Source organism: Centropristis striata, chromosome 23 (assembly GCF_030273125.1).
Source record: "Centropristis striata isolate RG_2023a ecotype Rhode Island chromosome 23, C.striata_1.0, whole genome shotgun sequence".
NCBI classification, from domain to species: domain Eukaryota; kingdom Metazoa; phylum Chordata; class Actinopteri; order Perciformes; family Serranidae; genus Centropristis; species Centropristis striata.
In genome coordinates this window covers 5,023,708-5,045,717 of record NC_081539.1, presented here as the reverse complement: position 1 = coordinate 5,045,717, position 22,010 = coordinate 5,023,708, and the positions used below count along the sequence as shown (strand labels likewise).

Below are 22,010 nucleotides of genomic sequence, written 5' to 3'. Positions count from 1 at the left end.
CAAAACGTGTCTGTCACTTAAGGTGACCTGACCTCTCACACCGATCTGACCGTCTAAAGGGGGGCAAGGCAATGACCACACATCACGTGACTCAGCACCACAATTGAGAAAATGTAATTGTTTGTCTGTTTCTTTATTTTGTTAATATTTATTATTTTCAAGACAGAACACGAAGCGAGGGCGACAATGGGCATCGAAAATTATTATTATTATTTTTTTTTCTCCCTCGAGGGTGACTGGCGACGCCCCTCCAGCAGATGGCGCACTAGGCGACCACCTATGTACCTAAGAGTCCAACAACTAGTGCAAAAATGAGGATGCTGTTACTTTAAAAATTATTTCAAAATGTATGTAAGGAATTATCAGTGTGCCCTGTCAACATGCAGGTTTAGAGGCTGAAAGAGATCTGTCGCTCCCTGAAGCCCTGAAACCACGGCGGGATTTAAAGGTCATCACTCACGATCAACAACAGTCGTGCAGAAACAGAAGAAACTCAAACAGTACCTTCTCTTCTACCTCTCTTCTTCCCCTCTGTCCTGTCCTCTATAAGGTGTACAAACACACACATCTGTCAGCTGAGCGGTTAGCGGGGTACCGGTGAACACACACACACACACACACACACACACACACACAGAAACACACATTTATCACGGTCGGTACCTTTCCTCAGCCTGTCTCTCCTGACAGCAGGAGCTTTCAACTTCTTCTCATCTGAACAGAACAGACAGACAGTTACAGGACAGCAGCAGCTGCAGTAGCAGAGTCAGGCCAAAGGCAGAAATAAAATAATAGAATAATAATCATGTGATGTGATTCATATATAATGTCTGGGTTCAGCAGAGGTACCCGATTCTTGTGTCACGATACTATATTATTGCGATTTTAAGCATTTTATGATTGGGATACATGCATATATATATATATATATATATATATATATATATATATATATATATATATATATATATATATATATATGTGTATATATATATGTATGTATATATATATATTTATATATATATATATGTATATGTATATTAGGGCTGGGACTTTAACGTGTTAATTAAGATGAATTAATTACACAAAAATAAATGCGTTAAAAAAAATGGAAGCATTTAATCGCACTCGTTCATGAGTTCAGACAACAACAAAGTGAACAACACAGTGAACATGAAGGGAGAAGCTGATGAGACGCTTTGGTTGGCCCCGTGGATGATGGGACATTTTGTTACAAAAAAACCAACGGATGGAAGCGTCGATAAGAGCATGGTGGTGTTGCTATGCAACAAGGAATTCACATATCACCGCAGCACATCGAGCCTCAAGTATCACCTCAATGCTAAACATATAGCAGCTAGCGGCTAGTGTGCTAGCTAGCATGGATTGTGTTTTAGTTAAAAAACCAAAGTATTCTAGTTTACAAAAGGTCTACCTACCTATAGGCTACCTGAATTTCTGAAATGTACTATATTTATAAATATGCTAATGCTACAATTTTTAGGCAGCAGTATCAGAACAACTCTGAATAAAGGCCTGTTGTCACCATAACCAGAAATGGTTGTGATTAATGGTATAATTTTAATTTTAAGACCAATTTATGCTGCTGATATAATGAAAATATAACAGGATTATAATGCAAGGAGACCCTTTCACAGAACAATGAACTTTTTATTCTTAAGAATATTCACACATGATGCATGTGAAGAAAAAAATCATCAATAAATAAAAGAAGAGAGCAGAAATTATGTTTTATTTCTCTTCTCTATTAAAACATGCTCAGGCTCTGAGCCCGGGTCTGAGAACAGTCTGGAAAACCTGTTTGTCATGTTGGATAAAGTGTTGCTGACAGGAAAAACCACAGGAGTTATTGAGCTCCGACACTATTATCCTGCTCAGAAGTCAGTATTGTAACTATCATGAACTCTAAATATTACTGTTCCACAAACACAAAGCAGAGTGTAATCTATTCATGTGATTATTAATGATTAACAGGCAGGAAAGTGTTGTTAGTATAAAGTGAGTCACATTAATATTCACAGAACACAGAGTAAAAGTGGGGAATAAACGGGAATAAACTGGGATAAACTGGGATAAACGGGAATAAACGAGAATGAACTGGAATAAACAGGGAATTTACAAAATTGAAGGTTGGCCCTTAACAGGAAAATTAGATATAGTTGGGTAATATATATTTTATAGATTACATTTATAATTTTGACTAAAAACAACCAGATTTCATACAAGTACATTTTACTTACTTTTTTGAATGCGTGGGGTCGGCGGGATGAGTAATATTTAACTTATTTTTCAATTAAATAATATATATAATAATAACTTGATAACTTACAAATAAATCGGCTGAAATTATTTTAATTGTATTATTTTGCTGGTTATGACAAAACAAAATGTTTATATTGATGTTTGGATATGATACAGTTCATTTAAATTATCCCCATTTCCCAGTTAATTCCCTTACATTCTTAGTTAATTCCCATAAATTCCAAGTTAATTACCATACATTTCCAGTCAATTCCCTTACATTCCCAGTTAATTCACATACATTCTCAGTTAATTCCCTTGCATTCTCAGTTAATTCCCTTACTTTTCCCAGTTGATTCCCTTGCATTCCCAGCTGATTCCCTTGCATTCCCAGTTAATTCACTTACATTCCCAGTTAATTCACTTACATTCCCAGTTAATTCACTTACATTCCCAGTTAATTCCCATACATTGCCAGCTAATTCCCTTACATTCCCAGTTAATTCCCATTAATTCCTAGTTAATTCCCTTAAATTCCCAGTTAATTCCAATACATTGCCAGTTAATTCCCTTACATTCCCAGGTCATTCCCATTAATTTCTAGTTAATTCCCATAAATTCCCAGTTAACTCCCTTACATTCCCAGTTAATTCCCATACATTGCCAGCTAATTCCCATTTATTTCCTTTGAATTCCCAGTTAATTCCCATAAATTCCCAGTTAATTCCCTTACATTCCCAGTAAATTCTGATACATTTTCAGTTAATTCCCATTAATTTCCCATCAATTCCCAGTTAATTCCCATAAATTCCCATAAATTCCCATAAATTCCCAGTTAATTCCCTTACATTCCCAGTAAATTCTGATACATTCTCAGTTAATTCCCATTAATTTCCCATCAATTCCCAGTTAATTCCCATCAATTCCCAGTTCATTCCCATAAATTCCCAGTTAATTCCCATCAATTACCAGTTAATTCCCATCAATTACCAGTTAATTCCCATTCATTTCCAAAATTCCCCTGGAAAGTTTCTGATTTGGAATATTTCCAAAACTCCCTATGCATCTTAACTTCCCATGGAAAGTTTCTGTAAATTTACTGGGAATTTTCCACCCTTTTGCAACCCTACTTAAGACTGGAACATCTCGCTGACTTCATGTCCAGATTTATGATCATCATCATCATCATCTTCAAGTCACCAGGAACAACAAATAAAGTCTGTTTGTTGTTGTTGTTATTTTCTGCTTCAAAGAGTTCAACATCAGCCGACAGCGAAGAGGAAACACAGCGGAGCACACAGAGCCACAGGAACGCTGAAGCACAACGTCTATCTAGTTTATTACAGGAATGTTTGATTTTATGCTTTCTGCCCCTTTTAAATAATAATAATTTGTATTATCTCCTTAGAAATTAAAGTTTATATTTCATGTAAGTAATTAATAGTCAAACAAGCTTCCATGGAGACAAATTTAAGGCATTTCTGCACTTTAAAAATATCAGCTTTAACATCAGAACAGCAGCCCCTGCTTTTAACTGCATCCTCATGTAAAGATATTATAACTATGACGATTAAAATTATGAATTCATACAAATAAGTCAACCTCAAGAGGTGTCAGGCTGGGGTTTTTTTGGAAGAGTAGCAAGAATAAAAAAAACGTAATGACATAAGTCATAATAAAAAGAAGACCAAGTGAAATATATATATAGTTCCATTTTTCTCTCTTGTCCTCTCCTCTCGGCTCTGTGTAAACAGCCTGCAGTTTAGTTAGGTTTCTTCACAGGATCTGATAAGAGAAAGATGTTTAATTTTGGATTTTTTTTAAGTGAGGCACAAAGAAGAATTGTGACTACTTTAAGGTGAGATTTGTTTAATTTTCCTGACGAAGGTGTTTTTTTTGTTGTTGTTGTTGTTTTTATCAGTTTCTGTCACTCTGTGGATTTATTTAAAGAAAGAGGGCAAAAAAGTTGATTGTTCCAGAAAAAGAAAAAAAAATCTAAAAACTGACGGGTAACTTAGAACTTTACTGTGAAATATAAAACTTTTTTCAAGGGGCTGGAAATTTAGTTTTAACTTAAACTTAAATTAATTATGCATTTTACCATGTTTAATTTGTGCAACATATATACAAATAGTAAAATATCTTACAAACAAGCTGAGTAGAGGCTGACACTAAATTATGGCATAATACCATCATATAAATGGATTATTTCCATTTTTCTCTCCTGTCCTCTCCTCTCGGCTCTGTGTAAACAGCCTGCAGTTTAGTTAGGTTTCGTAACATGATCTGATAAGAGAAAGATGTTTAATTTTGGATTTTTAAAAAAAATTAGGCACGAAGAAGAAATGTGACTACTTTAAGATGAGATTTGTTAATTTTTCCTGACAAAATAGTTGTTTTTTTTTTCTTGTTGTTGTTTCTGTCTGTGATAAATGGCATACTTTGAACCCCAGCCGCTTTGAAAAAACATGTTTTCTTTAAACAAATCCACAGAGGGCAAAAAAGTTGATTATTCCAGAAAAAATAAATAAATCTAAAAACTGACAGGTAACTTGGAACTTTACTGTGAAATATAAAACTTTCTTCAAGTGGCTGGAAATTTAGCTTTAACTTAAACTTAAATTAATTACGCATTTTACTATGTTTAATTTGTGCAACATATATACAAATAGTAAAATATCAAGCTGAGTAGAGGCTGATACTGAATTATGTAATAATACCATCAAACGAACCAGAATCCAATAATTGTACTGCATTATGAACTCAGAACTTGTGTTTTCGGACAGTTTAAGTCCTTTTTAACGTTGTTCGGCCCAGTTCGGCCCTGCAGTGGGACCCAGCGAGTCCTCCACCACTCAGACTCCCCAACGCTCCTCCAGCTGGACCGGGCTACGTCCCAGTCTGGTCCCAGTCTGGTCCCCATTGGTCGGCAGTGGGACCAGGCAGCCTTGCTACTGGCTGTGGGCTCTGCTTCCTGTCCTCCTACTGGTTCTGGAGGTCCAGTATGACCCCTTTCACCTCCCCGCCATCAGAGGAGGTGGTGCCACCCTCTTCATGCACCTCAGCTGCCGCCTCCTTCCCCTCCTCCTCCTCCTCCTCCTCCTCTTCCTTGCCCCGCTCTACGGGCGAGGACACTACGTCATAAAGGAAGGTGAAGAAGCCATAGATCCAATCAGAGCCCTCCTCTGCTAAAATATTAAGAACCTCCTCAAGCGACTCGGCGTTCGCACTACCGCCGCCATCTTTGGTCAAGCCTGACGAAAGAGAGAGGGGGAGAGAAAGGGAGAAAGGGAAAAAACACAACGGGAGCAGAGGTGGAGATGGAAAAAGGCTGAAAAGAACGAAAGGAGGTGGAGGAGGAAAAAGGAGGAGAAGAGCAGTGAATAAGAGCGGCAGAGGGAAGCAGGGAGGTGGTACAAAGGGAGGGAGAGCAACCGAAAGAACAAATACGGCAAAAAATAAAAGGATGAAGAAGCAGGAAAGAGAAAGATAGTGAGTTAAAGAAGTCGCATATGAACCACAGACAACAAATAAGCCTTTACTTCCTGTCTCAGTCTCGTCAGGCTCAATCTCAAATAGTTTTTTTCTTTTTCTTAGAAAGAGTCCGAACTGAATGAATCCACCACGAAGTACCCGAGTGAGAGCCGCGGTTAGAGCGTACACGGAACCGTCATTTAACAATAAATGTGTGTGTGGTTTTTTTTTTTTGAGAATTGGTGGTTGTGGGCAGTGGATGTTTAGGGGGAGATAGCAGGTCAACCATAAATGCCACATAGAAGTGGTGACATCATCTGAAAGCTGTTAGAAAGATTAATTTGAGATGCAGCTCAGCACTGTGTGTCAAGTTGTTCTGGTCAAAAAGATCAAATAAAAAATGACTTAATTATTTATTTATTTATTTATTTATTTATTTATTGAAATATATTAAGGTGCATAAGGGGTCATAACATTAATATTATGCTATAAATGGTCAAAAAACCCTCAGGAATATAACATCAATATACCAAGACCTTTGGAACAACATAGGACATTTTGTAGATTTCTGTATTTTCAGTGATTGGATGATGAGCACTTCTGTTCTACAAACTGCTGATAAACTCTCTTATTGTCAATATACCTATGGAAGCTGCACCTCCTCTGAATGCTCCGGGTCTCTAGGATAATCACAGCCTCATGAAACGTTACAATCATAAACTAGAGGGCACAGCAGCTCATTCTATACACTGAGGTCCAGACTCAAGAAATGCCCTCACTGCAGTGAACTGGCTACTACTACTACTGACTATTTTCATTGAGAATCACCAAAATAGACTAACTTTCGCGGCCAAGATTTGATATAATATTGCCACACAAAACATAGCAGTCCTCAGAGACACTGTGGTTCTCGAACGGTCACGTGACAAATATTCACTGAAAATCTGTTTACACAGAGCTGAGAGGAGAGGACAGGAGAGGATGGGAACATGACAATATTTGAATATGTACAATATGTGGAGAAAACTAATTCTTTTTTAAATTTTTTAAAATCTTTTGGTAATTTTGTGCCTTTTTTAAATCATTTTTGGTAATTTTATGTCTTTTTTCATAATTTTTGGTAATTTTGTGGCTTTCTTTAAATAATTTTTGTACCTTTTTGTAATTTTGTGTCTTTTAATAATTTTTGGTTATTTTGTGTCTTTTTTCATCATTTTTGGTCATTTTGTATCTTTTTCAAATTTTGTGTCTTTTTTCATCATTTTTGGTTACTTTTTGTCTTTTTTCATCATTTTTGGTAATTTTGTGCCTTTTTGTAATTTTGTGTCTTTTTTTGCTACTTGTGTGTCCTTTTTTCATCATTTTTGGTAATTTTGTATCTTTTTGTAGTTTTGTGTCTTTTTTTTGCTACTTGTGTGTCCTTTTTTCATCGTTTTTGGCATTTATACTGCATTGATTCCCCCCCACCCACCTCTATAATATACCACCAGACCCAAACTACAAAGTGCCAGCTCAGTCCAAGCCCACAGTGCACACACGCTAATGGGTCAAAGGGGTAGAGTTGGACTTTAAGAAGACGTCGTCCAAGACCAAACAGAGAGTGAAGAGTCGTTATCAGTTAGTACGAGCTGCTTTTAGACCCCTATGAACAGGAGGAGGTCCACAGAGTCACACAGGCAGCAATCATCAGGCTCACTGCTTCACTTTAAACCAGAGTAAGAAGACTGGTTACTGTTTAAACTGGGTCACTAGAACTGTAAACCACATCAGTCAGACACAAGCACAAAGAGGAATGAAAGTGGACTTGCCGAGCAGAACTTTAGCATCTTCCACGTCAAAGTCTCCGTCTCCGTCTGTGTCGTAGGCCGTCAGTTTCCCTGCAGGAGGAAGAGGAGGAAGAGGAGGAGATGAAGGCTCAGCGACACACACGGAAACAAGTTCATGCAACTAGCTTTCCTCTGTTAATGATCTCATCTAGGAAATGTCACAAAATAGCAAAAAAAAATCCAAGAAGATGTCTTTATTGGTCTTGTTTGGTCGGTCTAAAACCCAAAGATATTCGGTTTAATATGATACAAAACAGAGAAAAGCAGGAAATCTCCATATATGAGAAACTAAAAACAGCATTTTGTGGCATTTTTGCATTAAAAAATGACTTGTTATCAGTGGATCAGTGGATATATCGTTGCAACTCTAATGGAAACTTTTAAAGTAATAAATGTCAAGACATCCAAATGTTACTAAATATGCACCTGAAATATCATGTTAATTTGATAATTACCAACCCTAATAAATTCTTAAATAAGGTGCAATTTATTTTATCTTAGGACAGTAACTGTGACAAGGATGTCTCACTTTTAAAAAATTAATAACATACAAATATTTTTCATTGTTTCATCCTTTTCATGTTTTCTGCTGTTCTACTGTGTTTTTTTTTAAACTCTTATGTTGATTTTCTTGCATTTCAAAGATCATGAGATGCTATAAAATGTAATGTAATTTCCAAATAAAAGACTGAATGTATCTGTGGAGTTGTTGGAGCTTTTGGATAAAAAGTTACCGGAGTTCAGAGGCCGAACACTGAAGCTGCAGGTTTACTTGCAGTTTCAACTCTAAGCGCCTGTTAGAACCGGAGAAACAGCTATACAAGCTACTAATTAGAACACAGAGAACAAGATATTAATAGCAGCACATAAGAGTATGCCGAAGTGCAAATTCTTAGAATATAAAAGAGGAACAGTAAAGAGGAAGGATGTGGAGTCGTCTGTCATCTTTTGAGTTTCAGAATCTGAATCTACTGCAGCTACAAAGCATCCAGACTCTCTGCACGATGGTCTACAAGCATGCTGGCACACCACCAACCATCACATCACTATCGCTGCAGACGTCTGGTTAACGTCCACATTCACAGGCACAGAGACCGGGACAACTCAAGCATGCACTTTGATTCACACAAGACAAGTTTATGATATTTGTTTTTATTAATATCTAAGTGGTTTAGTGTCTGGAAGGCTGTGCAGGACATACATCATGTTTTAATGGCTCTGAATCAGAGGTGGAAGAAGTGTTCGGATCCCTTACTGAAGTAAAAGCACCAATACATGTTTACACAGAGCAGAGAGGAGAGGACAGGAGAGGCTGTTTACACAGAGCAGAGAGGAGAGGACAGGAGAGGCTGTTTACACAGAGCAGAGAGGAGAGGACAGGGCAGGAGAGGCTGTTTACACAGAGCAGAGAGGAGAGGACAGGAGAGGCTGTTTACACAGAGCAGAGAGGAGAGGACAGGAGAGGCTGTTTACACAGAGCAGAGAGGAGAGGACAGGAGAGGCTGTTTACACAGAGCAGAGAGGAGAGGACAGGGCAGGAGAGGCTGTTTACACAGAGCAGAGAGGAGAGGACAGGAGAGGCTGGAAACAAGACAATATATGTGGAGAAAACTGTGGGGTTGTTAATTTTGTAATTTTATGTATTTGTTTTAATAATTTTTGGTAATTTTGTCTTTTTCATATTTTTGGGTAATTTTGTGTCTTTTTTCATCATTTTTTGGTTATTTTGTGTCTGTTTTGTTAACAACATTCAGGACACTTGTGGACACTTGGAAAAGTGTTTATATATGTAAATTAAATTTAATTCCAATTTTTTTCTGATTTTTTTCTGATTTCTGTATATGTGGAGCAACCCCCCCCCCCTTTTTTTTTTTTACTAAATGTATGTATAAATTGTATTTTATTCCATTTTTGTTTCACTAAAATGATCAAATAGATTCAACCTGCAGTTTTTCTTTATAATAAACTTAATTTACAGTTTTCTAACTGTGTTATTCTGCACAAATGGAATGTTTGAGTTCTCTCTTCTACTTCTCGCTATGACTGTGCTGTTTCATCGCGGTGCAGGATATACATATTTATATATAGCCACATTTTACACTGTGTGTAAAGTGTGAAATCTGAAACTGCTTGCAATGACTTTCAGAGGGTGACACACATCTTATCGCTGATCTTAACTTCATCTCAACTCTTCTTTCACTTCATCTTATCCTCTTTGAAACAACCCGTCCCATCCTGCTGGCTGTGATGGAAGCACACAGCGTAACGTGGAGCTGTAAATGCAGTTTAAAATCATGAGGCCGTACCTTGTAAAACTTCAGAAAAGTTCATTCGAAACTCCTTGGCTCTGGCTGCATGCAGAGACAACACGCAGAGAGGAAAGAGGAAGAGGAGCAGAAGAAGACAGATTAGAGCATAAAGGTTAGAGCGCTGCAGTGGTGAAGCAGTAAACAGAACAGATTAGTAAACACAGAATTACAGAGGAGACACTGGGCAGCAAGATGTGTCATTTTATCATTTTATTACACGAATTTAGCTTCTGCAATGTGTTAAAGTCTAATGACTGCAGCTGAAGATCAGTGCTGCAAGGATAAAGGCTTTCACTGTTAAACTACACTATTAAATGTATGCGAGACACACAGAATATCTTTATTACTCTTGTCCAATGTTTAACCCTCTGGAGTCTCCAAAAGCTCCCAATAATCCAGACTTGTTGCCTCCATCCAGACTAGAAAACAAAGCAGCGTGGAGCCCTACTGTAAATTTACCTCTAAAGTTCTGGCTGTAAACTCCATGAGGCCAGTTTCAGTTTGATGATGATATACCAAGTAAAACTGGAGACAAGCTCAAATAGATTTAGTATAAAATGATAGAACTGGATGGAACCCTCTTATATGTTAGATTTGACACCTTTGTTCACATTTGCAACATTTAAAATTCTTTATTGAGCATGATAGTGTTTTGAAAGTAAAAAAAAGATTCAATATCACATTTTATGTTGGACTAAAGGACTAAAAAAGACAAAATGACTAAAAAAAGACACAAAATTACCAAAAAAGACACAAAAAAGACACAAAATGACTAAAAAAAGACACAAGATGACTAAAAAAAAAAGACAAAATGACTTAAAAAAAAAGACACAAAATGACCAAAAAAACACACAAAAAACACACAAAATGACTAAAAAAAGACACAAAATCACAAAAAAGACACAAGATAACTAAAAAAGACAAAAAAGACACAGAATGACAAAAACTGTTAGGCTAAACACACAAGACACAAATAAAATGGAGTCCCACTAGAATAAAAACCAGAGTTGATGACAGGATCAAACACAATCACAATATCACATTTATGTTGGTTTTTCTTTGTTTCTTTTTGGTTCAAATGTTGATCCAGTAAGTCAGAATAAAAAATAAATTATTATTATCATCAGGTCATATAGGTGAAAAAATATACCAACATGGCATTTAAAAAAATTAAGTGTTGTATACAGGCAGAATGAAAAGGATTCAGAATGGACTAAATAGCCCCAGACTCCATAGAGTTAAAGTGAAATGATCTATGAATGCATTTAGCTTTCAGCCAACAGTGATTTTATTTTCAGGCTCTGTGGTCTGTAGAATCAATAGACAATGGCCTTATTCATGAAACACATTTGATCTTAACTTCAGATAATCTGCCTGATTTATTCACATTTTCTCTGTGTTTAAAGCCGATAATAACTCAAATTTAGAGTGGGTCGGACCACACACAGTTCTGGTCACCAAACAACAAATGTCACCCGGAAAATATCAGATATAAAATATTACAAAAGAGGTAAGCAGTCAGCATGTTTCACAACATTTTACTTGCAAAACAAGTAAGAGATGTCGACACTTTGGCATCATTTTGGTTCAAACAGTAAATAGTTTACAGGATTATTTAGACATTTCCTTGATAAGGTTTGCTTTGCATCCAAGATAAGAATTATCTGCACTCACAAAACATTTGCACAAGAGTAAGAACGATTCATTGCTCTGTATGCATGCATCAACATTCAGATTTTTCTCTTATATTTTTTTGTAAAAGTTTCTGAATGAGGCCCACCTCATCTGCTTTGTTGTATAATTGCCGTGCAGTAGGGTTGTCAAAAGTATTGTTATTAAAAAATGTATCGATACTAAAACGTTGTATCCGGATATGATACTCATTTTCAAAAGTGTTGATTCAAACTTACTTATTACTGATGTTATCGTGGCTGGTGGCTCGCATTAATGTTGCCCGTGTTATTATTAGCCATTAGCTGCAGCTAATATTACGTTAATTGACACAGTGTCAGTATACATAAGCATTAAGAGTTAATAAGTTTACATAAATGTTGGTGACTGAAAAGTGTTATTTTCTCTCAGAATGAAGCAGAGAAAAGTCGACCAAACAGCAACACACACAGCCGAAAATATTGTTGTTATTGTTTATTGTATTTATTTATTTTTTGCACTACCTCAGACCTGAAGCTTGTTATCATAGTTGCAGTTTCTTTTTGCACAACTGTTTTTTTATTATAGATATTTAACCTGTGGTTCTGTTCATTTTTACATGATGCATTTTTCTTGTTGTTAAAAATATTTCTTTGTTTTTATCCTTGTGGTATGGAAAATGGTATCGAGTATCGAATATTTTCCTGAGTATCGGTATCGAGTTGAAAATTTTAGTATCGTGACAACCCTACCGTACAGTCGTGGAAAAAATTATTAGACCATTGTTTTCTTCAGTTTCTTGTTCATTTTAATAGCTGGTACAACTAAAGGTTCATTTGTTTGGACAAATAAAATGATCACAACAAAAATAGCTGATAAGAGTTTAATTTAAGAGCTGATATCTAGACATTTAACATGGTTTTCTTGATTATAATCAAAATTATCATCAAGATAATTATTCAACTTATTATCACTTATTATCACATACACACTTATAAATGGCTCATGTCTTTATAAAAGTATGAATGTTTATATCACCTTCAGGTTTTTTATCTTAATTTTCTCACATTGTAATTGTTGACACGATTACTTGAATCATTTTGTTAAAGTCTGATGATATTCTGCATCTTATTGTCAACAAAACCAACAATGAATGTGCAGTCATGGAAAAATGATGAGACCACTTTTGTTTTCTTTAATTTCTTGTTCATTTTCCATGGTTTTCTTGATAATGATTTTGGTTATTATCAATAAAACCATGGAAAATGTCTAGAAATCAGCTCTTAAATTAAACTCTTATCAGCTATTTTTGTCGTTTTCATTATATTTGTCCAAACAAATATCCCTTTAGTTGCACCAGGCATTAAAATGAACAGGAAAAGCAAGGAGAAAACATGGGTGGTCTAATAATTTTTTCCATGACTGTATGTATTTTTCCAGATCGTGCAGCCCTGAAAGACAATACAAAACACAAAGCAAAGAGGAGAAAAACACACAGGTCAGCTCACTCTGCTGCTGAACACAGAGCTCAATATACAAGAGATTTGATCTCATACGCTCTGAGGGGAAGTCAGCTCTGGCTCGATCAGGTCTCAGATAAGACATGTCATCTGACACGTACAGTAGTGTGAGTCTGTGTGTGTGTGTGTGTGTGTGTGTGTGTGTGTGTGTGTGAGAAAGCCCTGTATGACTGTTGGAACCACATAAAGACAGAAGCAGGTTTTCAAACGTGTAGTGCAATGTCTGAGAGAGGGAGTGTGTGTGTGTGTGTGTGTGTGTGTGTGTGTGTGTGTGTGTGTGTGTGTGTGTTCTGTGAACTAGAAACTAGGCCAGTAAATGTGACAACAGTATTTGTTTTGCTCCAGCTGTCAACATCCTAAAAACATTTTTAAGACATTAACATCTCCTAAATATTGTGAATGTAAAGAGAGCGAAAGAAAGAAAGAAAGGAAGAAAGAAAGAAAGAAAGAAAGAAAGAAAGAAAGCAGCCGAGGTGAAAAATCCATCAATTTCTTTTCAAATGGTTATGATACCAGCCCACTCATTGTTGATTCATCAACCAATTGATGATTTTCTTTTTTATGCCACCTATACACCAGAAGACTTTTGGAGATTTGGAAAAGACTCCTGGAAAACTACCAGCTCCCATCTAAAGACAACTTGAACTACTGGAAATGAACGTTTCCATCATATTCTAATGTATTGAGATGCACCCGTTTGTGTCTGTATCTTTACAACAACTACATTTCCTCACTGTGGGATAATTAAAGTCTGATCTTATCTCAACTAAAACGTTATCCATTTTGCTTCCTTTTCATGTTTGTTAAGTTTTGCACATGTGCAGTACTGATCGGGCACTTGCAAGAAAATGGCGGAACAAAGTTCAAGGCCAAAAGCAAACATTTAAATATTTTTCTGGAAACAGAAGTTTAATCTGGTGTCTTTGTTTGTCTTTGTTGCTGCTATCTATCTATAAAAGCAAGAAGCGTCTATGTGTGTGTGTGTGTGTGTGTCTAGTTCATATCTCTCTGACCGTTAGTCAGACTGACCTCAGATCTCGTATGTGTCTTGCTCATGGCACGAAGGTGTGCATCCTCGATTTGGAAGATTTTTGAATTCATTTTTAAAAATATCATTATTTACGTAGGACGTGTTGCGGCATGGCACTGTTTCCGATCGGACGCCTTTTAGGGGAGCTCCGCCCCTCTTAGGGGACGTTGTAGCGGTCTGCATGTAATGTGCAAATTCTGTTATTTGCGATTAGCATGCTAAGCGGAGATTTAGCTTTATTCACTTCTTATGTTGCATTACTATGTAATTCAGGGATGACATTCATGTTGCTTAGCGTAATGCCTATAATCATTTGATATGAGATACTTACATGCAATATAGTATATCAGCTAATTGGGTTCATGTTAATGTACTTTTAGTGCAGCATACTGCGTAATGTGCTATCTCACCATTAGCATGCTAACAAATACATACTTCCTACGGGCACTACTAGTTAAATAAATAAAAAAATCAGTCTTGGTGCGAGTAAAGACTGACTTCAGGTAAGTAGATTTATGACCCACTTGCTTGACTGGGCAGATGATAAAAAAAAAAAAAAAACATTCAACTCATCTAACTTACCGATGACGGTGTCGTAGTCCACGATGTCGAAGTAGACCACGGCCACGGAGCTCCAGACCCCCAGCAGAGCCAAGACCACAAACCAGGTGAACATGGAGTACTTGGAGCCTCCTGCTGCTGCTGCTGCTGCTGCGTCTCCTCCTGCTCCTCCTCTCTCCGTCTTCTTCCCATTCTTGCTTTCCTGCGACGCTGTCTTCCCCTCTGAGGACATAAAATGAGGTTCAAGGATGGAGATTGAAGTGGGGATTTTTTTGAGGTAGAGGCAGGAAAAAAAGTGCTTTTTGGTGCCTCAGCAAAAGGAAGAAAAATTCATGTTCTTCAGATGTTTATAGAAGCACCAATAAAACGACCCAAATTTACGTTTTAGACTGTCCTCTCCCACCCTCTGGTAATTGTGAATGACGGTGAGGCTGAGTATAAAGCACCAAAGTGTCAGTTAGGGAGGGGAGGTGAATGGGTCAAACAAACCAGGACTTTCACCAGGAGGCGTAAAAAAAAACCTTGTAAAATTTTCAAAATTGACCCAAAAAAAATGTGAAAATTACCAAAAAAAGTCATAAAATGACACAAAAAATACGTAAAATGACCAAAGAACACATAAAATTACCGAAGTAAGTCACAAAATGACACAAAAAAATACGTAAAATTACCAAAAGACATGTAAAATTACCAAAACAGTAACAAAATGACCAAAAAAAGAGACAAAATGACCAAAAAAAGAGGTAAAATGACAAAAGAAACCCACTCCAATTACCAAAAATAGACACAAAACATAAAAAAATCACCCGTCTAGTTATGAAAAATCCCAAAACTCAAAACTTTCGAGAATGAAAACTATCCTGCACAAAAGGACAAACAGACCCGAACACATCCAGTGGTTTTCTGTTGGGATATCAAGTATTCATGAGCCACACGTGAAAAGACGAGCCGGAAAAAGGACAGGCCGACCAGGAATAGACGAGAGAGAGAGACATAGAGTCAACATGACCCTGAGAGAGAGAGAGAGAGAGAGAGAGAGAGAGAGAGAGAGAGAGAGAGAGAGAGAGAGAGAGAGAGAGAGAGAGAGAGAGAGAGAGAGAGAGAGAGAGAGAGAGAGAGAGAGAGAGAGAGAGAGAGAGAGAGAGAGAGAGAGAGAGAGAGCTGACAACAGCTGTTTGTCCTCCAACACTGAGAACAGACAACAGGCTGATTCTCATGAAGTCAGTCTAAGTTCTGTCTGTGAAGAGTATAAGGACATACTTTAATAAACTAAACATATTTCACTTTTATATGAATGAACAATATAGCCATAATGAGGCACAATTCATTGTTTTGTGTTAAAATAATATTTTCTGTATTTTTTAACATATTTTTGATTCACAGATTCATTACCCGCAATGCGTCCAGATAAAAATGTCATGGTTTCCCCAAACTTACATACAATAAATATTTAATAAACTTTATAAAAAATGTAATGGTTTTTAACAATGTATAAAGAACAAAATCTGAATAAAAAATTGATGAGAAAAATGGTTAAATGTTACGGTAATGATAGAATCGTTTGCGTTAAAAATATGTGTATATTTTAATAAAATACATTTTGGTGATACCAGCTACTCTTGAGCATATTTAAGTGCTTGCCAAAGAAAAAAAAAACGAAAAAAAAAACCTTTAGTTGTTTTTTTTATTTAAAAATGTGTTACAGTAATGACTTTAGCTCACAGTGTCTGTAAAACTGTCAGAAAATACCTTAAATTTTTAAAATAGAATATAAATTCATACTAAACAGTGACTTTAGATTGTATATGTTATAAAGGGTCAAAGAAAATATGTATTCAATGCTCTTGGATTTTTGCTATGAGCTGCACCATGAGAATCACCCAACAGCTGTCTGTGTTTGTATCACAATCAGGTCTAATTAATGGCCTTATGTTTATGATAGCACCAACACAGCCTGGTCTTTTATTAGCCTCTTAGTTTGTTGGGTTTTTAAAAGCAATGAAGCCTTGAGAAGGTTTCTTTACTGCAGTGATGCAACACAAAGACATGGTCCAGGTTTTAAATGGCTGTTACACCACTGGTAACAGCATGCGTGCTGTCTGAAAGAGAAACAACATCAACCAATAGAGCTGCAATGTTTCAGGAGCTATTTTAGAAATTCATGTTCTCATCCACCGCATGTTGTGTGACTGACAGCTGGAGCTTTTCAAGTTTTGGATCAGTACATCAGGACAGAAGATAAAAAATGAAAAAAAATAACAAGATAGCGACAGAGCTTCTAATTCTGTGATCTGCGTAGCTAATGGGCTGATACGATGCTGATATGATCTTAAACTTACTCAGTTTCTGACTCTGGGTTAATTTCAGATTCATTTGCATGCTATGACATTGTGGTTTTGTTTACAGGAGCTACAACAGAGCTCTGATTCATGCCTCTGAATGGCGTCTTCTTCCCAACAACCATGACCAAGGTTCATGGACACGGCAGTATTTATAGCCATCTGCTAGGCCAAACGAAAAGAAAAACCCTATTGGAAATAATGAAAACACTGGTGGCTATAAACCGATAGAGTTGCTACATTATCCAGAAGACTCAAGTACAGAAGAAAACTTGAAACGAGAATTTAAAGTCAGTGGAAGAGAAATAATCAGCAGCTTTCAATAAACTTTCTAAAGCCTCTAACACAAGGTTAACTGTGATTGGTTCATACTGTTAGAAGGACCAATGTAAAGACAAACCACACCATCTAAATCCTTCCATTAAAAATAACAAACAACGCCAAATAAACCATCTTGTGCCTGATCATATAAGACTTAATAAATATAGGACACCTGGATCCAATTTGACTGTAAATTGTATGTGCTTACTAGGGCTGGGCGATATATTGATGTCAAATATATATCAATATATTTTTAAATGTGATATGGAATTTGACCATATTGCATATATCAATACAAGTCATATTTAGTTGTTTTGTAATGTTTGTTGTTCTTTTCTCATATAAATATAAATATTTTTGGCCATATGATGCTCTAATATGTTTCAACAGACTATAATTGACCCATTTAAAGCATTTTTTTTTTACCATTTTTGACAAAAATAGACATACTAGAATATGAGTTTATTTTCGAGGAAGTTGCTATTGTTGACAAATAGTTCTTGACCCGTGAGTCCTGGGATTCGAACCGGCGACCCCTGTGGTAGCAAGCTGATTTCCTAACCTCTAGGCCACAGACCAATTAATTGTTTTTTTGCTCTTACTTTGCAATAAAAATATCAGGATATATATCGTACATCCATATTCAGCCTAAATATATCGGGATATGACTTTTGGTCCATAACGCCCAGCCCTAGTGCTTACTACACAAATTACTTCGCTGGAAGGCTTTTATTGTGAAAATAAGTTACAGGATATATTGAATTTGCATTAAAATCACGCTTCACACATACAAGGCCAAACTAAACCAATCCAGGCCAATCAAAACCACAACACACAACTCTGCTGCACTACGAAACCAACAAAAGTCCGACAGATATCTAGCAATGAATTATTGAGCTTTACACACCGTCTAACCATGCCAAATTAAACCAATCCATGCCAAACCAAGCTCGGACACGTTTCCTACCTGAGTCCTGGACGACAGGCTGCACTTCCTCCTTCGTCACTGGGACCTCCTCCTCAGTAACGCCTCCTAACCGAGCCAAAGCAGGCTGGATAAGAACCAAACCAAACCAGGTCAAACCTCATTTGTACACCGACCCTACCTGTCTCCTGGTCCACGGGCTCCACCTCCTCCTGTATCAGCGGCTCAGCCTCCTCCTCACACACCTCCTCTTCTGTGTAAACCTCCTCCTCCTCCTCCTGCACCTCCTGCTCTTCGGCCTGGATCACCTCTACAGGAGCTGAGGGGGGTGAGGAGGAGTAGGAGGTGCCATAGTGGCGGTAGCGCTGCATGGAGCGTCTCAGGTCTCAGCTCAACCCAAAGACAGCAGCCTGAGCCAGACCAGAACCAGAACCAGAACCAGAGCACACCAACCCACTAAAACACCATCAAATTAAATCAAAATATATATTTTAGATTGTGGAGTGGTGGATATGTGATGTTCAAGCGCCAGAAAAAAAACCTGAATTTAAATCATAAGTCTGTTATAAAAATATTCAAAGCGATTCAAAATATGACCAAGTACTTTAAAACAACAGTACAAGAAGTTTAAAAATCAACGGAGGTGGAAAATAATCCCAAAAAACAAATATTCCAACAACAGGTGGTGACTAAAATAAAAGCAGTGGACGAGGAGGACATCAGAGAGTGACTGAGCTGAGCCGAAGAAAGAAAGAGCTCCTCCTCTTCCTCACAGCAGCTCTACAGTCCACTGGCCGTCCAGAACCTGATCCACACTATTATTAGAGCTGACAAAACCCGGGGACACTCAGTGTGTGTGTGTGTGTGTGTGTGTGTGTGTGTGTGGGTGGGTGAGATGCCAGAGAGGACAGAATAGCCCAACAAATAACCTTGACACTTGTTTGTTCTCACACACACACACACACACACACACACACACACACACAGGATATGTCACCTGAGTTAAAGGGACAGTAAGTGTCCCGTCACAATTTACTCACTTTGGCCTCTGTGCAATATTTTTTTTCAATGTGCAATACTTGGCAACGTGCAGTATTTGTCCCTATAATGTGCAATATATATATATATATATATATATATATATATATATATATATATATATATATATATATATATATATATATGGGTAATACAGTATATAGCATCATATCTGCTTTGGCAAATGAAGACTGTGCTTCCTTGCCCATGTTTATAGTATACCATATATATTTTAGCATTTACTTGCCTATGTTTATATAGTATATTTGTATATTATATATATATATTTCTTTTACTGTTCCACTGCTTTTTGGAGACGGCTTTTAATCTCATTGTACAAGCATATAGGGACAATAAAGGCATTACATTCTATTCCATAAACAAATAAATACATACCCCAAAGTGTTTTCCCAATTATAAACTATGAATATTATATTTTACTTTTATTATGCTACTGTGTAAATATAATATCATAAATATCACAGTAGATCCGAGTATCACAGGAATAATTGCTGTAACAACAAAGATTGAAATACAAGTATGAGAAGGTCACTGAACTCACCACTTATATGAAAAGAAATATGTTTGTAATAATGATCATGATTAAGCTGTGATATCATTTTAGAATGACCTTAAATGTTTATGCAGGCTTATAGACGTACAAATAAAGTGAGTATGTTGGGTTTATCTGAGTTTGATGGCTAGAAACACGCAGTTAACACCAGAACATCACCACTCACTGACATCTATTAGCCCTATAAAACCTGAACCATGAAATAATTGCCAATAATTCAATTTTTGTAAAAACTGAGTGCTTATTAACCTGCTGACGAATTTTAAGAAATAAATGAATTGCATATATGAATTCTAATTTGTATCATATTTGATACATCAGGTCTTTTTGTGCAATTTGTTGCTCACAGTTTGTTTTTCTCGAACTAACAAAAACATATAAACCCTAACATTTCTAACCTATTAAGACTTTGACTTTTCCTTTTTCCTCAAACATGCAAAATACATATTTTTTCCATATAACACAACATCATACATCTGCTGATATGAAGTTTTTTAATGCAGCAATGATCCATTCGTGGAACCTGCATATCATTTTTGCTACATCTGGTATTTTTGTGCAATTTGTTGCTCAGTTTGTTTATCTTCAACACATGTTTACATCAGGTTTTTGATGATGTAGAGGTCTCAAAAATAACTGTATCTAATATGGTCACTTGGCTTTATAGGGTTAAGCTGTGATATAATTTTAGAATTACCTTAAATGTTTATGCAGGCTTATAGACGTACAAATAAAGTGAGTATGTTGGGTTTATCTGAGTTTGATGGCTAGAAACACGCAGTTAACACCAGAACATCACCACTCACTGACATCTATTAAAAAGTTATTAGCCTGTTAGCTTAGCGGATTGTCATCTTTGATGGCTAGCTTAGCTTAGCGTCATTTATAATCAGGGCCACTTTCCTGCTAACAATCCAGCAGTCACACAGAGCATCCATTGCTTCCAACTGAACCATTTAGTTCAATTGGAAAGCTTATGTCCTCTATATTCTGCAAATATTGACAGAATATAGGGGGAAAAAATGGCTAAACCAGCCCCTGTTTTCTAGTATCGCGAGAACGTCAAACCAGACTCCATTCAAAAAAACTTCCAGTTTAACATACTTTCGTTCAGTGGCAACACAAACTCTTTAGAAAACACAAATTGAGGCATGTGCATTAACTTAGACATAACATAGCTTAGTTCGGCATAGATAAAATACACAAACTACCCTTCTTTTTAGTTATTTTTTGTGTTTTGCTGCGACTAGACGCCTAGCAGGACGCACTTTTTCTGCCTGGAAACCGCTGGGGATGCAGCTGTGTCAGCGGTAGTTTGTGTTGGATTAATGTGTTGGTATGTAAGCCGAATTAAAGCATGTGTCTAAATGACTCGTTAGACATGTTTTGTGTTGTTCTGGCAGATACACATCTTTGCCGATATGGAAAACAACTTTAAATTGCATAAAAAGTAAATGGGATTCTGGACGGAGGAGACAAGAGGCGCGTGCAGGCGGCAGAGAACCAGCAAGGAAAAGGGTACTGACCTTTTTTGGAGTGGGTTCTGGGGTTCTTTCTCTGAGTCATTGCTCCCTAAATTCTGCGATGCAATTTTCCAGGTATGTTGCTACGAGCTAACAAGCTAACTCTGCTTTAATTATGACAAAAACATGAAGGAAGTCGTTGCTTTATGTCCTCTGCTTTCACTGATGAACTGACCAAATATCACGTACTCAACTTGGATACCAGCAAAGCCAAAGTCCATAGTAACCGTGATTGATTTCACTCTCAGCCAATCAGAGCCAGAGAGACACGGCTCAGGGGCGGGACCAAAGGCGGGCGGGTTGCGAGTTTGGACCAATCAGGTGGCGGTACAGCTTCCCAGCGTCGTCCCTCTCTTTGGAAAGGAGCAAAAACGTGGCAGCAGAAGAAGAGTTTTAAACATCTGGGGTGGAGAGCAGACGTGACATCAACACAAATAATCATTATAATATTTAATCAAGTTTATTGTGACAGCTAATGCATTAAATCGTAGGTTTTAACGACATTTAAACGGCCTAATAAACGACAAAACAGAAGAGAAATCACATTATTAAAGAGAAATACATATAATTATGACATCGATGTTCACCAAAAAATACTTTCACTATCAGTTAATGTTGTTTCCAAGCTCTTCTCCCTTCCAGTATTATCAACTGATGA

The 22,010-nt window shown here is 36.9% G+C and overlaps 1 protein-coding gene across 4 annotated transcripts in view; it reads right to left on the bottom strand.

The window, feature by feature from the left end:
• The window catches only part of unm_hu7910 (un-named hu7910), a 58,282-nt gene extending 36,725 nt beyond the window's left edge, over positions 1-21,557 (bottom strand). For 2 of the 4 annotated variants that reach the window (XM_059327079.1, XM_059327080.1), the window contains exons 1-4: positions 18,399-19,072; positions 14,654-14,854; positions 9,869-9,913; positions 7,545-7,613 (exon numbers count right to left, since the gene is read on the bottom strand). In XM_059327079.1, coding sequence (XP_059183062.1) covers positions 7,545-7,613; positions 9,869-9,913; positions 14,654-14,854; positions 18,399-18,588 — 505 coding nt within the window. In that variant the 5' untranslated portion in view covers positions 18,589-19,072. Of the gene's footprint in view, positions 1-7,544; positions 7,614-9,868; positions 9,914-14,653; positions 14,855-18,398; positions 19,073-21,355 lie in introns of those variants that run through there. The other 2 variants (XM_059327082.1, XM_059327081.1) reach the window with 2 other exon arrangements.
• Between the last annotated feature and the right edge of the window lie 453 nt (positions 21,558-22,010).